Below are 20,026 nucleotides of genomic sequence, written 5' to 3' on the forward strand. Positions count from 1 at the left end.
GTTTAAGTGGAATTCGTTCGTCTTCGACTCCGCAACTTCCAAAATCGTCTGTCTCTGGACGTATGATGAATAGAAATAGTGTTTTGTGCTTTGGATCCTTTCTCGGGCATGTACATTCTCAACAGTCTGGCAGCGCGTTCCTCTTGCGATCTATCCGCGGCCTTGCCGCTCAAGAAACTCAGCAGCTTCATGCTGCGCCGTTTTATTCTCAGCCTGTTCAAGAAGTTCTTCTCCGTGGTCCTCGAAGGGCTGCTGTCGTTTTGATCGTCCGAATCCTCCTCGAGTTTGTTCGTTTTCCGCTGAAACAATTCTATTCGCCTTCTTCGTTCGTGCTGGATCTCGCCTCGCCGGTTGTACCGACGATTCCTCGCGTCCCCGAACTCGGTCGACGAATAACCCTCTGCCTCGGCTTCCTCCGCGTTTCTGCTCTCCCTGGTCTCTTCGGCCCTTCGCGCCACCGACTCCAGTTCCTTCAAACGTTCCGCGTCTTTCGAGAGGTTGCCGGCGTCCGAGGAGACGACCGCCTCGGTCGCGCAAGTCTCCTCGACGTCCGACAGTTTTCTGTGCAGGTTCACTATCTTTCTGCGGAACTCTTTATCCTCCTGGCTCAATCTGGCGAACACGCGATCCCTGTCGTTCCCATCGGAACTGGTGCCGACGTTCTTCGACGTCGCGGTTTGAAACCGTTGTCACCACCATCCGACTTGATCCTTGGCGCTTCCGGACGAGTCGTCCTCCTCCAGCAGCGGTTCTAACCTTTGCCTGCCCATGAAACACCGCAACGAGCTCAGGCTTCCGCTGCCGAGCAGCTGATCCATGTTCAGTTCCGAGAGGTTGCAGTCTTCGTTTTCAGACTCTTGGTCGGCGTCGTCCTCCGCCGATAGATTTAGGCCGTAGTTGTCTTCACCGAATGCAACCACGTTGCCTGTACCAACGGGCGGCGACTAGGGAAGTCAGGCACAGTTCGGGCTAGTAATTCTTTGCAAACAAAGGTCAAGCATTGTCATGCAGATGCGTGCGAAGCTTACCAACTAATTTGTCTCTTATCCCGATTCGATTAGGTTGCTCGTCTCCCGGTTTATTCCTCGTTCGATCTCGAATTGCAAACCGAAGAGAAACCGAAACGAGAATAGCCTCGCGATTTTTTACATACTCGGTGATATGAGGGTACAAGCAAGCTTTTACAACAGCCGTGAAAGATCGGTGAGAGATCGGTGAAAGAAGCGAAGCTGGCGAAGAGGAAAGAATACCAATACGCGCGCCTTCGACAGATTTTCAATCGGATCCGGGAGAATGTTTCGTCATCGAGTTCGTAGCAGTACCTTCGAATGCTATCGTATTACCGTGACTAAATGATTCGTATGATTACCGAACTGGTGGTGAAGCTTTCGTCGTCGGGTCCGCCGGAAGTCGGAGTGCCCCAGATATCGTCGCCCGAGGTAGCCCCGGACGTGGTGCCTTCCTCGTCGTTCGGGTCCAACGAGAATTCCGTTCTCTCCGGGGGCACCGGCGACTGAAGCAGATATCCGCCTATCCCTTCGCCTAACTGCTCCAGCAACGCCGACCTTTTACCGACCACGTAATTGCTCGCCCTAGCCGTCCAGGATCGGAGACCGGCGGGCGGCGACTCGGTGTCTCGATTCTCCTCCTCCCCTTGTTCCTCGAGCTCGTCGTCCTGATCCAAGCTGCTCACCGTCCCGAATCTTCTCAACGCTCTGCGCGACAACCAGACCACATTGGTCGCGATACGATCGATCGAGCTCTCGGTATCCACGGCTAAACTTTACCTGTACGGTGGTTCACCGTCGCAATCCAGGTCGTCCCCGCTCCCGTCCTCCGTGTTCCCATCGGCCGGCGTGTAACCCGGACTGTTCCTTTCCGGACTGTCGTGCACGCCGTTCCTCAGCCTGTGCCTGGTGCACAGGTCGGGCGTGGGCGGTACGACCGAGATTTTCGGAGGTAACGGAGAGAAAGGATCCCTCGCCAATGGCGGTGTCGGACAACCCGACCTACAAACGCAAAAGCGATCGTTGTCATCCCGGATTTTCCAAATCCCGTGGATCATTTCACAGTCTCCTACGTCACCCTGTGACATCTTCTACAGATGTTGATCGAGCCGATGGAGTTTTCCTTCGAGGATCCTAGACTGCCGTTCTTTTTCGCGGTTACGCTGTTGGATTTGACGGTGCTGAGGCTGGCGCTGGAAGCCGTGCTCTGTTGCTCCACGTCCGAGCTGATCACTTCGGTTATGATATCTTCCGCGGTCGCGTTCCGTTCCCGTCTCGACTCGTTCCCGCTCTCTCTCGGAGCTCGAGCCGCCAATTCCTCCGCCGTCCATTCCTCCAGGGGCACCTCCTCGTGGTCCGGAGGCGGGATTTGATGGGAATTGCGCACCCATTGCGCCAGATGGTTGTTCTCCCTCGAACCTTTGATCATGCTATCGATGCTCTCGGCCGAGCGCGACTCTTTTTCCTCGTCCTGTTTCTGCGACTCCCTGGTGGTCTGTCGAATCGTGAATCGATAAATAGCGCGGGTTCCGATCGCTGAGATTCGAAAACTGCGTTCACTCACTTGCGAGCTTTCCGTGGGTTCCCTGACCGCGGCGGTGGCGAAATTGCTACCGATGATCGGACTCTCTTCCGGACTGTCTTGACTCGGTGTTCCCCCGTATCCTGTATTCACGTAGATTCTGAAATACAACGAATCGACGATTAGTCCTCCGACCCTCTCTCTCTCTCTCTCTCTCTCTCTCGCTCTCGAAGTCTCGAAATTTCCGAGAAAAACGGACGAAACGAACTTACATCTGTCGCTGTAGAAGGTTATGCCAAACGGCTTTCAGTTCCGGAGTCGGGGCTCTTAATACCAAAACCCGTCTGCGGGGACGACTGTGAGGACTGCATCCTCCGCTATTGGTCACCTCTACGTGGCCGTTCTCCGAGTTTCCGCTGGATTAATAGCGATTTGCAATCGGAATTCCGTAGGCCTTTTGCGGACGGTGAAACAAGCCTCGGCGATGTTGGAGAGTCGCAGAGGCTCTTCGGTTACAAATAGAACGCGATCTCGGGAGACCCGAGCGAACACGAGAAGGTCGGTGAGAAGCAAGGCCCAGGATGGTTGAAGCCGTGCTCGGCCTTCCACTTTCGCCAGCGCACCCCCGAACAGCCTGAAACGTTTTCCACGGTTTAACGTTGCCACGGTTTAACGTTCGCAACGGCTCGACGCACCATTGTCTGCCGGGCATGGCCAAGGTGAACGGTTTACATCTGGCGAAAACCAGCCGAGACTCGACCTCTTGGAGACTGAGGAGAGGCCTGCCGGTGTCGCGCGGCGGTTCCATCACGCCGGCGTTCGCCGTCGCTTCCCTGTATCCCTGTGCCAAGTCTCTCGCTTGTTGGCAATTCCTCGGCGACGCCAGACCCAACAGTCTCGTCATCTCTCTGCAGAAACGTGGAACGGTCGAGCGTAGGGTAACGAGCGAGCGAGAGAGAGAGAGAGAGAGAGTGTGTGTGTGTGTTTGCGAGTTGAAACGCACCTGTAATGTTCTAGAGGGAGGAGCAAGACACCGGTCAAGTCGGGCCGTCTCTTGTGCGGGACCGCAGGCTCGCAGACGAGCTTGGCGAACGCTGTGTTTCGTCTGAGAGCGACCAGTAGACAGCACGCGCGTTGCAACCCGCTCAAGTACCGTCTGTAGGCAGCGGTGATTCGCGGAACTCTGCACAAGTAACTCTCCACTCCGCCACCCTCGTCGCGAATCTCCTCGGAAATTTTGAGCAATTCGTCGAGATTTTGGAAGAGTATGAGGTAGTCCGCCGCGGAGAGGACGTCGCGTCTCTCGGCTAAGGGTGTCAGGAAACGCGTGTGACCGCTTTTCAGGATACCCCAATATCGCGTCTCGCGCACAGACAATTCCTCTTCCGGTGGCGCATCCGGGGCGAGATTTGGAAACACCTGAACGCGTTCAATCGCAAAAGCCGTGCCATCCGTTCGAGTTTAAGTTGGGGAGAGAGAAAGGGGTTGTTGGTTGGAAGGGTGCAGCAGAGCGTGGCATGCAGAGAGAAGTAGTCGCAGGACGAGTGGCGAACGTTAGGCAAATCTGTCCGGTGGTTAGCTCGAACGCATGCTTCTCGTTCTTCCGTGTACGCTCGGGGTATCGATAAGGGGGCAGGGGTGAAAGAAAGAAATAAAATACGACCTTGAGATGCTTTTAAACAGAACTTGTTGAGCAAGCAACAAAAAAAAGACAACCGTCCAAGTTACATAATAAAACATAACTGTATCATAACTTAACCGTGTCCACCGACGAAGGAAACGGACACGCGCTATACACTACGCGTTCGCAATGAGTATACTACGAGAGACACTGGCGAAAAGGAATGTACAGGAGCATCGCGCGACATGTCGTGCAACGAAAGGTAAAATAAGCTCTAAGGAAACGCATGCAGCGCGCTGCGGCTCTCAGTGCGAGAACTTTTGCGAACTTTCGAACGGGTAACATTCGCCAGTTTCTTTTTTTTCTTTTTTCTTTCTTTTTTCTTCCAAATTCAAAGTCATTTCGAGTCAAGCAAGTCAAACTAGCACGCAAAACATTTCGACAAACGTCGAGTATTATTATCGAGGAGTATCGGCCGAGTGGAAGCCGCGAATGGAAGAATGCTGGGAAAAGTAAAAAAGATCAAGCGAAATCACGAGCAATCAAAGCCTTCCCGTCCGGGACAACGACTCGTCTCCTCGGATTGAACGAAGCAACTTTGAAACGAGTCTTCTAGGGTTCAGACTAGAACACCTGTACCGACCTCGGCGTTAAACGCAACCGCATGGTGTCCGCCGCCGATCGATTGTTGCAGACTAACGTTCATCGAGTTAGGCCGGTGCATCGACGAATGAACGTTCCCCTTGCGATAAATTTCCAAGATCAGCTGATTGGTCGCCGCCTGGATCAGTCCAAGAATCTCTTCTCGCGACCGCGTCACCACGTTGGTCATGTCAACGAAAACCACGTGATCACCTGGCTTCAGGCCGGAGCGTTCTGCCGGGCTGCCAGGATCCACGCGTTCCACGCGGGGTGGTCTTCCCCACGAGAGCGAAAATCCCCATGGAATCTACGGTAGAAGAAAGGTTCGGTTAGAAAGCTGGACGGATGAAAAGGGAAGGACGGCGCGAACCTCGGTGCAACGGGGGGCAGAAAGGACCGTGGCGATAATGCCACGCATAAGTGGACCTCCTGCCATTCTGTCGGGGCAATTCCGCGAAACGGTCGCAGGAAGAAACGAAGGGGCGACTCACCTGATTAGCTGCACTCTGCCTTATCAGTCTCCTGGTGACGGTGCATGGTGTTCTACCGCCCCTGGCTGTGAAACGCGGATGCAGGGGTAAACCAGTGAGAGGATCGATAGGCTCTAATTCCAGATGCCTCAAATACGTTAAGTCTTCTGCTCCTGAATTATTATTATCTGCTTCTCCGTCCTTGGACAAGGGTGGCGAAACTCCACAGTCTGAAGGCAAACCGGCGTAAGGATTGCTCGTGTTTCGACCGATTCCTGCTTCTAGCGGATGCCATGTCGCTTCCTGAAAATTCCCAACGTTTTAGCCGACGGTGATATCTCGATTCGCCATCGCGAGGTACGCGCCTACCGTCCACACCGATGCGATACCAATTCGCGAGGGAAGTTTTTCGCTAGCTTTCGCGTCTCTCTCTCCGATAACCGTCCGTGGTCTAAAGCGAACATCCATCCAATGCTACTAGCCTTCGATGTTTATCTCGCGGACACGCGACTGCCGTTCAAACGGAACGTATTTCTCTCAACAGAACATAAATATCTTGAGTAAAACTCCGACCACGAAGAACACCACACAGTATATAGCCACGACGATCATCTTCCGTTTCACGCCTCGCGGAACAACGTAAACGAACGATCTCGATCAGATTACCGAGATATTTCGACACCTGCCACCTTTAACGAGGTCAAAGCGCAAGTGAATCTTTGCCGGGTAACGTTCCACTTACTTGCCTCGTAACGAGCTTAGCCCTGACCTTAAGCCAGGAAGACTTACGAATCCGAGGTAAACAGCTGACGTGCAGCCACGTATCAAACTTCCTCCTTGTCCAAATAGCATCGCGTCGCCGACCAACGATTCCAACGATCTTTCTTTCCCCTTCTTTTCGAACGGAATCGGATGGAAGGGAATGGAACGGAGTGGAATCGAGTGGAATCGAGTGGAGAGCGGATGATCCGATCCGAATCGGTCGCGATTAAACGCTCGTCACGCGAGAACCGATGAAACGGCCGGAAAGGCCGGAAAGCAGAGATATTTACCTTATCTTGAGACAGGGGTAGAGGTAGAGTCATACAGCCCAACAGCTCGCTACGTCTGAAACACGGGAAACGAAGAGGCGGATGAATACGCGCGTGTATCGTTGTGTACCGGGTTGTATCGGGTTGTATCGGGTTGCCATTGGCTAGCGTGGCCGGTGTTGGTGGATACGTACTCTAGACGGCCGTGTAGTAAGCCGCTGCATAGGCGGCGTGCACACACGTAACTTTCGACTATATATTTACATTGGGCGGAGGGAAAAGCAGAAGGTAGAGAGAGTTTCCGAGCGGTTTCCCGTATACACCGTTGCAGAGACGCGCGGATGTGACCAAGTGCACGTGGCGAGTACGGTGCGCATGCTTCCAGGGAATCGATTCCCCTCCTACCGCAAGGAATCCGCGCATACCCCAGAAATTCGTTTCGGTATTCGGATGGACCGTGGCTTCGGAACCTACGGAAAATTATCCCGATTCGCGGTATCCCTTATCGACCGCTGCCGTTATCTCGCGTTCGTTCGAACCCGGGTCGCGGGCAAAGTAATTCGGACCTCGGCCATACCGACTCTCTTGAAAACGGACTAACGAGACCGAGCCGTGCTTCTTGACCCCGATGTCTTTTCCTCCGAGACACCGCCTACTCGTTTCATCGCCGTTTCATCGCCGAACGAGCCTCGCCGCTTCTTCCCGCGTTGCGTTCTATGAATTTTTCATACACTCGCTGTTGGGGAATATACGCGCGATCGATCTCCTCGGCGGATATCGAAGGACGTTTTTGGCCGATACGCGATAATGTCATCGCGAGGAAGGTTCGCATCGATTCGAGCATCCTCGCGCGTGAACGGAACGCGAAGGACTCGGGATTGGCAACGGTCGAGGCGAAACGTCGCGTCTAAAAATACACCCGACGTTGTTCCCTGGAAAGTTCATATACGGCGGACGTGAACCTTCCGAAAGCGTTGCTCGCGGAATGCACGCGAACCGGGGATTAGGGGGTTAGGCGAGATCGGTATCTGGTGCTCGGGTACGAAGCGGCACTAACTGTCGCGGTTACCCGAGTCAACCGATTATCGTTCGCCGAGGTGCGATTATCGTCGGCTCGAGCGGCACGAGAGCCCGAGTGGACGACTGGCGTGTCGACGCTGCGACAGGGAATCGTTCCGGCTCGAGCACGCGTCCCGACGACCGCCTCTCTCCTCCGCCTTGCCTCCTTTTACCTCCTATTACCAGACCTAACAACCCCTCTTCTACGGGCGCTTTCTTTTTTCGAGCATGCTCACCTTGCACGACGATCCCTGTGCCAGACCGCGATGTCCAGGGACGTGGGCTTGCTGATGCAGTGATTGTTGTTCACCGGGCAGGGCAGTATCAAGGTCTCGTGGAAAACGGGATTCGGCGTGGCCCTATGCACCGCCGTCCGTTTCACCACCCCCTCGCCGTTCGTGTTCTTCAAACTCGCCTTCACGTAAGCGTGAATAGGACCCTCGTATGCCCTCCTCAGGTCCTTGCACCTTATCACTGCGCGAAACAGAAAGACAGCCTGGTCAGGCTTTCACCGCCTTTTCACTCCGTTTTCACCCCGTTTTCACCCCGTTTGCACCCCGTTTTCACCCCGTTTTCACCCGGAACAACCACGCGAACAAACGAACGGGAAAACCTCCCGTCCGACCGTTTCTTCGCACGCACTACGCGCACCGCGGGTGCCTGACCAATGCGACACTCCTCTACTACTCGCTGCAACACGCGTCTACTTCCAGGGCTTCCTCCTCTGAGAGGGAGAGACAAAGAGAGAGAGAGAGAGAGACAGAGAGAGAGAGAGACAGAGAGAGAAGTCGATTCGTTCGCGCGATAGACCGCACCGTTACCGGTTCGAGAGGTCTCTGTCTCGAAATTTATCGCCAGCTATCCGCTCGCCCCAAAACCGCGGTTGTTCGAGGGGCAGAGAGATAGAGAGAGAGAGAGAGAGAAAGGGAGCTCGCGATCGAAGGAACGAAGGAAGATGTCGAAGATTGGCCAGGAGTTGTTTACGCAAGGATGTGTACCGCGAAGAATCAATGTTGGTAGGCTTACTAACCGGGAGCGAATTGCCAGGAGGGTCTGTGGGTTACTGGCACAGTGGTCTATCGCGGGGTGCCAACTGAAACACCCCCTCTCGTGGCACGTAACTGGCGCATGTCTTTTCGCAACACCGTTTCAGGGACGTCTCCGAGACGCGGAGACCCTCGCGAACTTCTTCCTAACGGGGTTAATATATCCCACGCTTCGGCCGTTAATCCTCTAATGCTTTATCCAGCCTATACCGCGCGCCTCTCGTCTCTCCCTCGCCTCATTTTTCTCTCCCACGATTTTCTCCGACACGCGTGTCCTCTCCGTACGCGCGAACATTCGACGCTTCGCGAGCGGACCGAGACAAAGCGAAATTTAAGGTCTTACCTCGGACGTGTATCTGATCGCCGACGACGGAATACTCGATCTCGATCGATCCGTGACAATTGGACCTCGGCGGTTCGGTTTCCGGGCTGAACTTGAGACATCGTCTGACAGTGGCGACCAACGGGGTCTCGGGTGTGTTCGACACCGAGTTCAAGAACGACTTGGAGCTGTGAAAGTCGTCGGTGAGGGTAGACTTTGGGCTGTCGAGGTCCCAGGTATTCGCTTTCGTCCCGACGCCCCCCTGGTCCTTCGGCTGTTCGAGGCCGCACGAGGACGCTTTCGGCTCGTACGCGCGCTTCTCGTCCAAACTCGTGTCCAGGTCGGTCTCCAGCGCGAGTTTCTTCACGTTCGGATTCACCGCTTCGGCCAGACCGTTTCGAGCGGATTCGAGCTGTTTCGCACCGGCGGACGAAGGACTGCGACCGAACGATCGCCTCTTGGCGCGCTTTCCCTCGAAAATTTTCTCCGTATCCTTGCGATGCCGCTTCCTTCGTATCCCGCGTTGCCGCTTCAGCGTGAATTCCCCGTCGTCGAGGTCGTTGGTAGGCGAAGCGAACGCCCAGGACATCGGAGAAGGATCTTCCAGGAGTTGACTTGCCGAGGAGACGGAACTGTCGTTGTGACAGGTGTGGACTCCGCGTCGTCCACGACCTCCTCCCGTTCCACGATCGTCTCGTAGGTATGCTCGGAGCTCCGAAAATTCTCCTCGTCGCAGCTACTGCTACCCTCGAGAACCTTCTTCCGTTCCTCGACGTCTCCCAGAAGAATCTCCGTCACGGTTTTCCCGCTGAAATTCATCTCCTGCTCCCTAAACGGAAATAGCAGGATTGAGGAGAAAGAGATTGGCGATAAGCCGGGCGTGCCACACCTGCTTTTAAAACGTTCTCCGTCTTACCTGTTGAGGACCTCCGTCACCGTGTTGTCCATGTTTTCGAATTTAGGTAGATCTTGGTCGATGGCCAAATTCGAGAGTTTTCCAGCCAAAGGGGTCTGGCCGTGACCCTTGCTCTTAAAGGAGCTCGCGGCCGAGACGGTTTTGCCGTGGTACGGCGTTTTGCAACGGGCGTGGATTTTCGTGATCTTGGCCAGTTTCGGCAAGTACGAAATTTTCGTGCAATCAGCGAACTTTGTTTTACCCTCGTTCCGCGAATAGAGCCTGTTCTTGGACAGAGGCACCGACTCGGTCTCCATCACGTCTTCGGGCTGGTGGCCATGGATATTTGTTGGAAAAAGTCGGAAACGTGCGATTGAAGATTCGCCCTGGCCTCGTTCACGATGTTTTGCGGCAGCTCGTTGTCGCTCTGGAAATTCTTTGTTCTAGTTTTCATAAAGAGCGCGGGATCGGTTGGCAGGGTCAGAGCCGTGGAGCATTTGCTGCCCGGGGGAAAAAACGTTAACGGGCCGATATCGGTGTCGACCCTTGGCGTGCTTTGATAAAAGCTCTCCGAGACCGATGACTTCCCCGGTTGCTGTGACATCGATTGACGTTTGTTGGCGCGCAAATTAGGCTTCGTTGCCTGAAACCGACAAACCGATACAGCTCGTCCCGCTTCCCCGCTCGTTTCCTCTCCGTCTAGCCGACAGGCGGAATTTTGGACGGTTGCCGGTGGAACCGATGAGAAATCGCACGAGAAATCGCAGAAGAAATCGCACCGCGACGAGGTGTTTACCTGAAAGTACGTTCTCAGATCGCTGCCGTGGCTCCTGCATCTTCTTCGACGAGCCGGCGTCGTTCTCGCCGACATGTTTTCGGCATTCTGAGCAGGTATACCCCGAGTTTTTGTCCCAGCGGCGGGAGGCGTGTTAGATAGATCTCGAAAAGGCCTACGGGGCGCCTTGTTCAAGTTAGGTGGACCGTGAGGCGTCGAGCTGCTCGCTGACAACGATCTCGAAACCGTCCACTTCAGCATCTCTGAAAGGCAAGAAGCAAATCCCTAGCTAAAAACTCTCCGTCGACTTTGGTTACCCTCGGATTCTTCGCGAACGCGAAAGCAAGCGAACGCGAAAGCAAGCGAAGGCGGAAGCGGCCGGGAAGATTATCGCGGGATCTCGCACGGAAGGTAGCGGCGACGAGGTAAAGAAGAGGAGAAAGGAGAAAGGAGAGGAAAACGGTGACGAAAGCAATGGCAAGCACCTGTCACGGCATAAGGGAAACAGGGAAACAGGTGAAAGCCGGGCACCTGAGTCTGCGTCACGACTGGACGCTTGCTCCGCCGCGACGAACGGTTTAACCGAGGCTCTACGATTCTCCGCGTACTTTTCGCGCCTATGGCTAACCGAATTAGCGAAACTGGGACGAAAGAACCGGGGAATAAACGAAACCGGTGGCGCGAGCAGATCGGTCCCCGTTCCCCGTGGAAAATTCGCTGGTCCAAGTAATCGTTGATTCGATTAGGACAATCGAATTTCGCTTTGTTAGCGCGACTCGAAACCCCTCTCGATACGCTCGTTCGCGCTTTCCATTATTTCTTCGCGACCCCTGGCGCGTGCACCGAGTATGATATTTCAAGCGTAAAGTTCTACGGGAAAGTTACGCGTGGTGGTGGTCGATCGAGATGGTCGGTCGAGTTAACGAGTAATATCTAAAATCGAACGTGGAAAAGTATCAATGGCAGCAGCAGTAGCAGGTTTCCGCTTTTAACGGTTCCTGCCGAGGGGCAGGAGGGGAAGGTAGCGTATCGTGAATTAGGTATAAAAATGCATTCATTTGCATACAGGCTGTTACCATGCCAGGCACGCGTTCTTCTATCGTAACACGCACTTTTTCACGCGCGTTCGCGTACTTTCCAGTCGGACTCTACCTGTGCCAGTGGTACTACTCTCTACGCACCGTCACGTTTTCGTCCATGTACGCGCGTTTACGCGCAGCCCCTCGACTGGCTAGGTATACGCGGTAGCTCGTAAAACAGCATGGGCACCTGCCCATATGGTGGCGGCCACGTACAGCGTGGCTTCCATCTGGTCCCTCGAAGCACGAGAGCACGCTCGCTGTCGAAACACCGTCCGCACAGACGATCCCTATCTTCGCTTATTCCACCCCGTCTTACTTAACGTATTCTCTCCCTCGGACACCCACTACTCCCGCGTTCGATCTTGCCCGCGAAACCATTCGCGATAGGGCGATTAGGAGCACTAGCCCCGCGAGTAGTCGGATCGGTCGGAGAAGTGGTTCGAGGGAAATGAACCGGCGATACGTTTTTAAAGATTTCACGCGGCCCGTGGCGAGTAGGGAGGAAAACCAGTCGGACGACACGCGCGGAACCTTTAAAACGTTTCGTATGTTCCAGCGAACGAGTAGTCGTCCACGACTGGAACGAGTAACGGAAAGCGGTGTATGCCTTCTCTTTGCATAATGCTGGACGATTTGCATCGGTGGAAACGAAGTTCCTTCGATCAGAAACGGTATCCGAGGAGGTTCGGGGGGGAAAGGATCGATCGGAGAAAAATGCGTCGGCGCGTTAATAAGCACAGCTGTGTGGTCCCGTTGCCGTAATTACCGAGCGACGATAAATCTCGAGTGCGTGCCGCGGTGCGCCTAGCAAAGGGGACTTATGGTCCACCTGTGGCCCTTATCCTTCCATCTAACCCAAACCGATATACGTAGCCAACCGACAAATGGCCACTGTAGCAAAGTGACTGTCGTTGTTCGAGGCTGTGGCGCGCACCGTGAACCAGAGGAAACAAGTGCACGGAAAGGGTTCCGCCAGAAACGTTGAATCGCACCGACCATTTCCTTCGACCTTTCGAACGCGGTTTAAACGCGATTTAAACGCGATTTAAACGCGATTTAAACGCGATGCAATCGGTTGTTCGATGAGAGACAGAGAGAGAGAGAGAGAGAGAGAGAGAGAGAGAAAGAGAGGTTATAGCCTGTGGATTATTACTCGAGGCAATGCGCGCGCCACTCCGTAACGTCTACCACGGAAGTGGCAACGTTTAAAGCTTCGAGAACCTGTCCGTGTCTCGCGAGCCAAGCGAAATTAATTCTCCAAGAGGCGGTGCCACTCGCGCGAGCGTGGACGCGCGACAAGTGGGAAAAACGATCGCGTTAAATCCTGCGGATCCCTCTTGTTTGCGCGTCGTTACGATAGAAAATGGGCCATATCTGTCGGTTTTATGGCTTGTAAAATATCCGCACGAGGCTCGCGTTTTGGATCGCGTCCTAAAGGTGCAAAGGGGGCCAGGCAGCAGCCCCCTTGGTCGGGTTTAATCCGTTTTGGTGCTCCCTTGGTCGGGCCTGCTCCCTCGTCTACCCCGTGCGTACGACCCCGCGAAGAACCAGACAGGATCTCGCCTTCCCGCAACCGGCAGCGAACCAATAAAATAGAGCAACCGTTGAAAAACTTAACATGCTCGCAAGCACGCCCGACCGGACCCCTTCCCCGCTTTTAATATATTCCGTAAAAGCTGTTTTTAACGACTTCGGCGTTGCACTCTTCTCCTCGAGGATGGGAATTAACCGAGCGGAGGTCCGAGTCCCGGCCCGCTTTATCCACGGACCCTTTTTCTTTTATTACCCTCGATCTAGCGAATCTTCGCGTCAGGTTTTCGAGTCGAATCGATAATGCGCCGCGCGTTTATAAACGTGTTTTGCTCCGAAATGCGTTTTGCATTTCCAAAGCACCGTGTCGCGGAGGAGCAGCCGACGAGACGAGGATCGAGAGGAGAGAGAAAGAGAGAGAGATCGGCCGGGTGTCCTCGGCAGCGCGGTCGCGCGATTAATTCGCGTGGCATCGCGGAAACCGCCGGCACAATGCGATTGTTCACGGTCCAAAGGGAGTAGAAAGGAAAGAAGGCATTAACGGTCACGATTCGCCTTCTCGAGGCAACCCCTCGCGAGCAACCCCGAAAGAAACGAGAAACCTCGCGAATCTTGGCCGAAAGGAAAGAAAGAACGGACGGATCTCGGTTCGACCACCGGCAGGCGAAATGGTCGCGGCGGCTGAGCGGAAGGAAGGAACGCGTGGCGAGATCGCTTAGACGCTAAAGATAAAATCGCGGTCTGGAAAGATAAAAGCAGACGTTGCCAAGAAAGCCGGAGTTGCACCGTGAGAGAGATATTCGCGTCTAGCGGAGAGGAGAGGGAGAGAGAAAGAAGCAAAGGGAGGGCAGGTGAGCACTTGGTACCTAATCCCTTTTGAAAACCTGGCAAACACACGGGCGCAGAAGCTACACGCACGAGGAATATACGGGCTGTGTACGGATCGTGAGGCGGTCCCTAAAAATAGTCTATTCATCGTAGCGAACACCCCCCTTTCCTCCCCGTCCCCGACCCAGGCCCTCCTTCTTTCTCTTCTTCCGCTCCTTCCGCGCTCTTCGCTCGGCTTAGCTCTGAGACTCGGTTCTGATTTATATTGGATTGACCCCGGGCACACCTTTTGCTAGTGGCGTTTCTCTCGAAATGGTCCCGTGTCTCGTCGAGTACAGGTCGGAGGTGAGACAGAGAGAGAGAGAGAGAGAGAGAGAGAGAGAGAGAGAGAGGAGCAGAGGGACGTCTAAACCGAGGGACCAAGGGGACTTTACAAGAGAGCCAGTCGAGGACAATCAAACGCGCATTCACGGTACCGACGTGCTCGGTTTTCGGCAACGGAGCGAGACGAGAAGACATGGAAGGAAAGAAGGAAGGAAAAAAGGGAGATGGGGAAGCCGGAGAGAAAACGCGTCCCGAAGACAGAGTTTCGGTACGCGCTCTATTTCCAGCACACCTGTCCCCGCTTTTCTCCTTCCTCCTCTTTCCTATTCCCATAACGCGTCGCCCCCTTCCAGATCCGCCACCGATCTTTTCCACGCTACCCAGCGATCTTCCTTCCGCCACGAGGGTGGACCATCCGACGTCGCAAACTTTCCACGATTCGGTACAACATCCTCGCGAATATTCGTCGCGACGAAGAAGCGGTGGAAGGATAACGAGCAGGAGGGAACGGGTAACAGAGGAGAAAGAAATCCGCGGTTCGGTTAATAACGAATCGAAATTAAACTGGAAATTTGCAAATTGTAAGGAAAGTCGGGTGCACGTTTCGAAGCCGCTTACCCTTTAGCTAAAACAGGGTGCGGACACATTCAGGACGCGCCTCGAAAATAAGGCGGGAACAATAGAACGAAACGAGTCCTGGCGAACAAATGCCTGGCCATTTAAATAGAGGGATCCTCGAGAAAAGGTTCCTCGAGGTGGACCCACGGGGTCCTTCGAACTTCGACAGGAAAGTTTGTATAGGACCCACGACTAGCTTTGCTGGCTCCTTCGTTACGAGTCCCTTTCATTTTTTCCCTCTTCTTCTTATCCTCCTCTCTTTCCACCACCTTCTTCCATTCCTTGACAGATGTACCACCGGAGCCACGCGCGGTCACCTTTCTTTCTTCCTTCCTTCCTTCCTTCCTTCCTTCCTTTTTTTGCGTCTCTCATTCGTCGTCGTTTTGCCGTCCACTAACCAGCGACTCGTACACAACCGGATCGCCGAGTCTTACAATTAGACGAGCTTCTAACATCCCGTTCAAGAGAAAGAGAGGAGAGCACTTGGCTTTATTGGAGGACCGACCAATTCGATCACCTCTGTTTCCAAAATCACTCTCGCTCTCCCGCAGGTTAACGCTTCTCGTCGTGTCCTACCTTTCCTCTCTCTTTCTCTCTCTCTCTCTCTCTCTCTTCCCCCTCCGCCCACCTCGCGGTACTTTCACCGGGCTTTCGAGAAACGATTTTTTCTCTTATCTCGTTATCGCGATCCCGAGGATCGGTGGAGCGAGGTATCGAAATGAGCCGTTGCCGAAGATCTAACGAAGAAATTACCTACGGGTGGTGCTCGTCGATTCCAGTCGAATCGGCTACGTTTGACATTTGAAGAGAAAGATACCGCTGGAATGCTTGAGGTCGAAAGACCGGTTAAGGAATACGAATGACACGCGTTTCGCGAGGGATATACGTCGGTGTTACGAGCGTTAAGGTAGCTACGAGATTCCCGAGAGATTCGATGCCGCGTAGATTTTCGAAATGGGCAGTTGGAACCGGTCGAAGGGGGAGGAGGTGTCGGAGGAAAGTTATCGGAAGGAGGGACCCCGACTCGTGGAGGAGCCGGAGTCGGGAGAAATGGAGGAGTTACTCACTGCGTGTCCTTGAACGGCAGGATTCGCCTCGTACATCCGATATGAGCACCGGTATCAGACACTTTTTCGTACACAGATCTGAACGTGGCAGCACATAATCCACAGTCGTGGTCGCGCGAAAGCAGAAACGCGGTTCGCGAGGAAACGAAAGGTGGAGGAACGCGGCAGAGAGGTATCGGATCGTGGCACTTCAACGGCTGGTTCTCTACTGACGTGGTGGGGTGAGGACCTGGGCCTTATGTAGGAAAGGGTCCCTAGGTGAGGCTACGAAACAGGAGAGACGGCTGTCTTTTCCTCTATACTGTCTGTACTATACCTATATCCCCACTCTGAAGCCGTGACCTGATCCACGCCAGCCACTCCACTCGCCCCAGGTGGACGCCCGATCATCTCCGAGGCTCCGTGGGTGTTTCGGCATTTTGCCAACCTTCCCAATCTTCGGGTACCGATAACGCCGCCGAAATATTCTCCATAAAGAGATAAGCTCTTTGTTACCTTCTTCCGCGACAGGTTATCCCGTTTTCCTTCGCTCCGCGCTGGTTCCCTTCCAACCATTACTCCTTGTCGTAGTCGTACTCGAAGAAGCAAGAAAATATTTGCCAGCGAAACGGTCGCTGCGAAATATGGCAATCGAAATCAGTCAGGGTTTCGAGTCGCAAGTATAGATTAGGATCTGAAGGATTTATTGGCCGTATTCGGGTAGGATTCGGGTAGGATTCGGGTAGGATTCGGGTAGGTTTTGGCGTCGTGGCGTTTGCAATGCGTGCAAGAGAATGTACCGACGCGACGGTACGCTTGCAACCGGCTAGCTAGCTAGCTTGGTCTGTTTACAAAGTTGCCAGGAACCCGCGTCAGAGTGGTAGGTCTTTCGCGTGATTTCTAATCTCACGGTTGTTTTCTCCATAGAAAGCCCGGAGGAGGTTGGACCCCTGGTTGGCCAGGTAAAACGCATATATCTTTCACGGACACGTCCGCGCTGAAAGCCTTTTCTGGTCAGAACTGCCGATTCTGAGGTCTACCGCAAATGTTCCGTATTCACGCAACCGCTAAATATTCCTTCCAATGAAATAGCTTCTCCCTTGCTCCCCTTGCCGAGGCCATTCAGCGATCGAAAATCATCGATAAGCAAGCGGAAACGCGTACCGTGCGTGGAGATGCAAGGTCGCGAGGCACGGAACGAGGAAGTTCGGCCCGATCGGGAAAGGGTAACTCGAAACTTTTTCACCGGCACGTGACAATCTTCCAGCCGTTACTTTCGAAAGAAGTAACCGTTTTTCGATAGAATACCTCTCGAGACCCCGACACCCCGATTCTTTTGTGCTCTCCCCCGCACGCGCCAAGAAAACCCCCCTCTGCCTGCTCCGAACGTTCACGGCCCAATTACCAACGCGTATTCGACCTATTCTTCCAGGCACGAGCTTCCATCTTCTACGGATTCCTCTCGCGGTCGGACGTTTCTCCAGGAAAATTCCTACCGATCCCGTAAAACGTAAAGCGTTCGGGACTCTCGCGTGGCGTGGTGCCGCGTTGTGCCACCTGTCCGGCGAAAAGCAAGCGGAAGAAGGTGGTAGCGCGATCTCGAGAGCACGTGGAAAGTGGAAAACGGAAGGATTCGCGGGAAAGGCGAACAAAAGTGGAAGAACGTTGAAACGGAATTGGAATGGTTTCACGGTTTTATAGCTGCGGGACAGCTGCGTTCGTAGGTGCCCGTACGAGCTCCTTTCTTACGGATCGTGCAGGAAAGAATATCGAACAGGGATCCCGGAGAATAAAGCGGTTTCATTACTGCTGGCGAATTTCGACGCGAACACAAGGTCCCGCATATCCTCGGTCATAATTAGAGGCGGCTTGTCTCCCTTGTTCTTAAGCACAACACGTACCAACGTTTCATGCCCGGACAAAGAAATTCAAGGCAAGGGAACTCTTGACTCGTAATTAAAGCCCAGTCGATAACGCGTACCGGCGAATAAGGGAAGAAAGTGTACTTGCTTATGCGCCAAGCGGATGTAAATCCGCATCCGGTTCCAGAGAAGAAATCCTCTCGGAACGAAGCGTTTGCCGCGAACGAGTCTCGTCATGCTGAAACGGCAAAATTTATCTAGAGCGATCGTTGCTCGATTCTTGCTCGATGGATCCTAAGCAGCGGTTAACGCAGGGGAAAAGGAATCACGCGAGAATACCTGTAACGACAACGTTTTCCTAACGACTTCGTCGGTCTCGTTTGTCACGCGAAAAGGGCAAAGGAGTGTTATTTCGAAATCATTTTTTGTCATTCCCATTCTACGGATGCAGCGTGGTAGAAAAAACCGCAAAAGGACACACGTCCCGGCGATTCACCCTAGTTTTCCTCGAGTTTTTCCGAAGCGGGAACAGACGGTACCTTCGGTAAATTAGACCGAAGGTCGATTGTTCGGAGTCGTGCGACTGGAAACGAGTCGTGGAGATTTTTTCTTTCTCAAGAGTAGGCGAATGGAAGCGATAGAAGGGAGAGACTTCTCCATTTTCTTCCTCCTCTTTCTATCTTCCTTCATCCACCCGTTCCACTTTTCGAAATATCATTTTCTAAATTCCCACGTCCATCACGCGCGCCTTTCGAGAGAACGACGCCCCGTTAAACGGTATTTCGCCCTTTGTGGCGAAAGTTTCGTAAAACGCGTTTTCCTGTTTGGCCTCGCTCGTTACCGAAACCAAAAAGCCGAAAGCGAATCCGACCCGTTTCCCCGAACCGATCTAATCCTCCCTTTCCTTCCGCGCCGAATGTCACAATTTGATCGACATCTTTGTCGAAAAATTCTCTTCATAAAGCGCGTATAAATCCTTGAATTACACGCGCGATTTCAGACGTCTGACCTTCGAGCTGCGATCAAACTGACCCGCTCTTACCTTCTTATTCCCGTATCCCCGAAAACTCGTAATTATCGCAGCTGCGGAAGTAAGAGACACGCGAGCAGAGTAAAAATAAAGACAGCTGCGATAGAGAAATTACGCTCTTGTCCCGCATCGATCGACGAATTGCTAAGAAAAAAGGTAATTTACCTTTCCCTCCTTGCTTCCAAGCGAATTACATCTCGAAAAAATCGAATTTCTTCGAAACGGTTAGGAAAGAAATGGTACAGGTAAATTCCGTATACGTGGATAAGAATGCTGGATAACAGAGGTTTGGATTTGTAATTAGCGAGGCGCGAAAGCGGAAAGGGATATCGCGAGCGAGGATAGGAGGAACGGGCTGGGAATATAAACATGTCAGGATGCGAACGAGACAACCGAGGGTAAACGAGATAGGAAACGAGTTCCCTTCGGCCCTGTAATCGGCTATTGTCGCGTTACTTCTAAGTCGTTAAGCCGACCCTAGCATTCGTTTTACCGCGTTTCTCCCTATTTAACCGACTATTTTTTCCTCTCGCTATCCAAAGTACATGCTCCTCTTCGACATCCGAATCGAACCGACCTTCTGAACCATTGAAGCTGGAAAAATCCAAGGGGGTAATCGCGAATTTATTTGGAAAACTACCCTCGATCCAGACGCTGTTCCGCGACGAGTGTGCCGGAGAGAAAAATATTTGAGGCGGGAGAGGCGAATAACGAGGATTGGTGGTGCGAAACGGGATTAGGAAGGAAGTCGGTGGCGCGTGGTAACGCTGTAGTAGCAGCGGGAAACGCTGGTGGATTCGAACCGTGACCAGCCGTCGATGAGATTGCATATTCATGCCCGGACTCGGCTCTTTCCTACTTTTCCTAAAAGTGGCGCGTGACAGAACAATACACGCGGTCATAAATCGTGGCAGGTGGTAATCCTGATTCATGCTTCGTTCCAGTATTAACCTCGTTAATCCATCGCGCCGGTGGCGGTGGCTGCGATCGCGCCAGCACCCTCCGTCTATCCTAATTTATGCGCCTCCTGTTCTGGTCACACCAACTTTCCACCCGACTATCCGTCCTTCAACCGAGATAACTTTCCCGCAAGGGTTAGTCCAACCATCGGCGTTTCGATCCAACGAATTTAGATTAAGAGCCGAAAAGCGCGGAAAGTCGGTGACATTTATTTCGATCGAGAGATTAGAATTCCATGCACGAAACTGTTTCGACCTTCTTATCGGTTAGATCGATCGTGGCCGTGGAGGGTAATGTGTATTTGCGCTGGTAAAACGTGTCGAGTAATCGACCGAGAGGCTTATTATTTAAAAGAG

At 53.3% G+C, this 20,026-nt stretch overlaps 1 protein-coding gene across 1 annotated transcript; it reads right to left on the reverse strand.

Annotated features, from left to right (window-relative positions):
• Nucleotides 1-689: 689 nt before the first annotated feature.
• On the reverse strand, nucleotides 690-10,651 carry LOC143221298 (uncharacterized). The gene is given in 18 exon segments (XM_076446776.1): nucleotides 690-944; nucleotides 1,370-1,715; nucleotides 1,788-2,009; nucleotides 2,081-2,502; nucleotides 2,572-2,689; nucleotides 2,802-2,946; nucleotides 2,949-3,163; nucleotides 3,225-3,437; nucleotides 3,533-3,948; nucleotides 4,794-5,099; nucleotides 5,284-5,565; nucleotides 6,315-6,369; nucleotides 7,589-7,826; nucleotides 8,742-9,363; nucleotides 9,366-9,549; nucleotides 9,637-9,949; nucleotides 9,952-10,258; nucleotides 10,412-10,651. Coding segments are annotated over 18 exon segments (4,899 nt in total).
• Nucleotides 10,652-20,026: the final 9,375 nt, after the last annotated feature.

Source organism: Lasioglossum baleicum, unplaced genomic scaffold (genome assembly GCF_051020765.1).
Source record: "Lasioglossum baleicum unplaced genomic scaffold, iyLasBale1 scaffold2180, whole genome shotgun sequence".
Lineage (NCBI taxonomy): Eukaryota > Metazoa > Arthropoda > Insecta > Hymenoptera > Halictidae > Lasioglossum > Lasioglossum baleicum.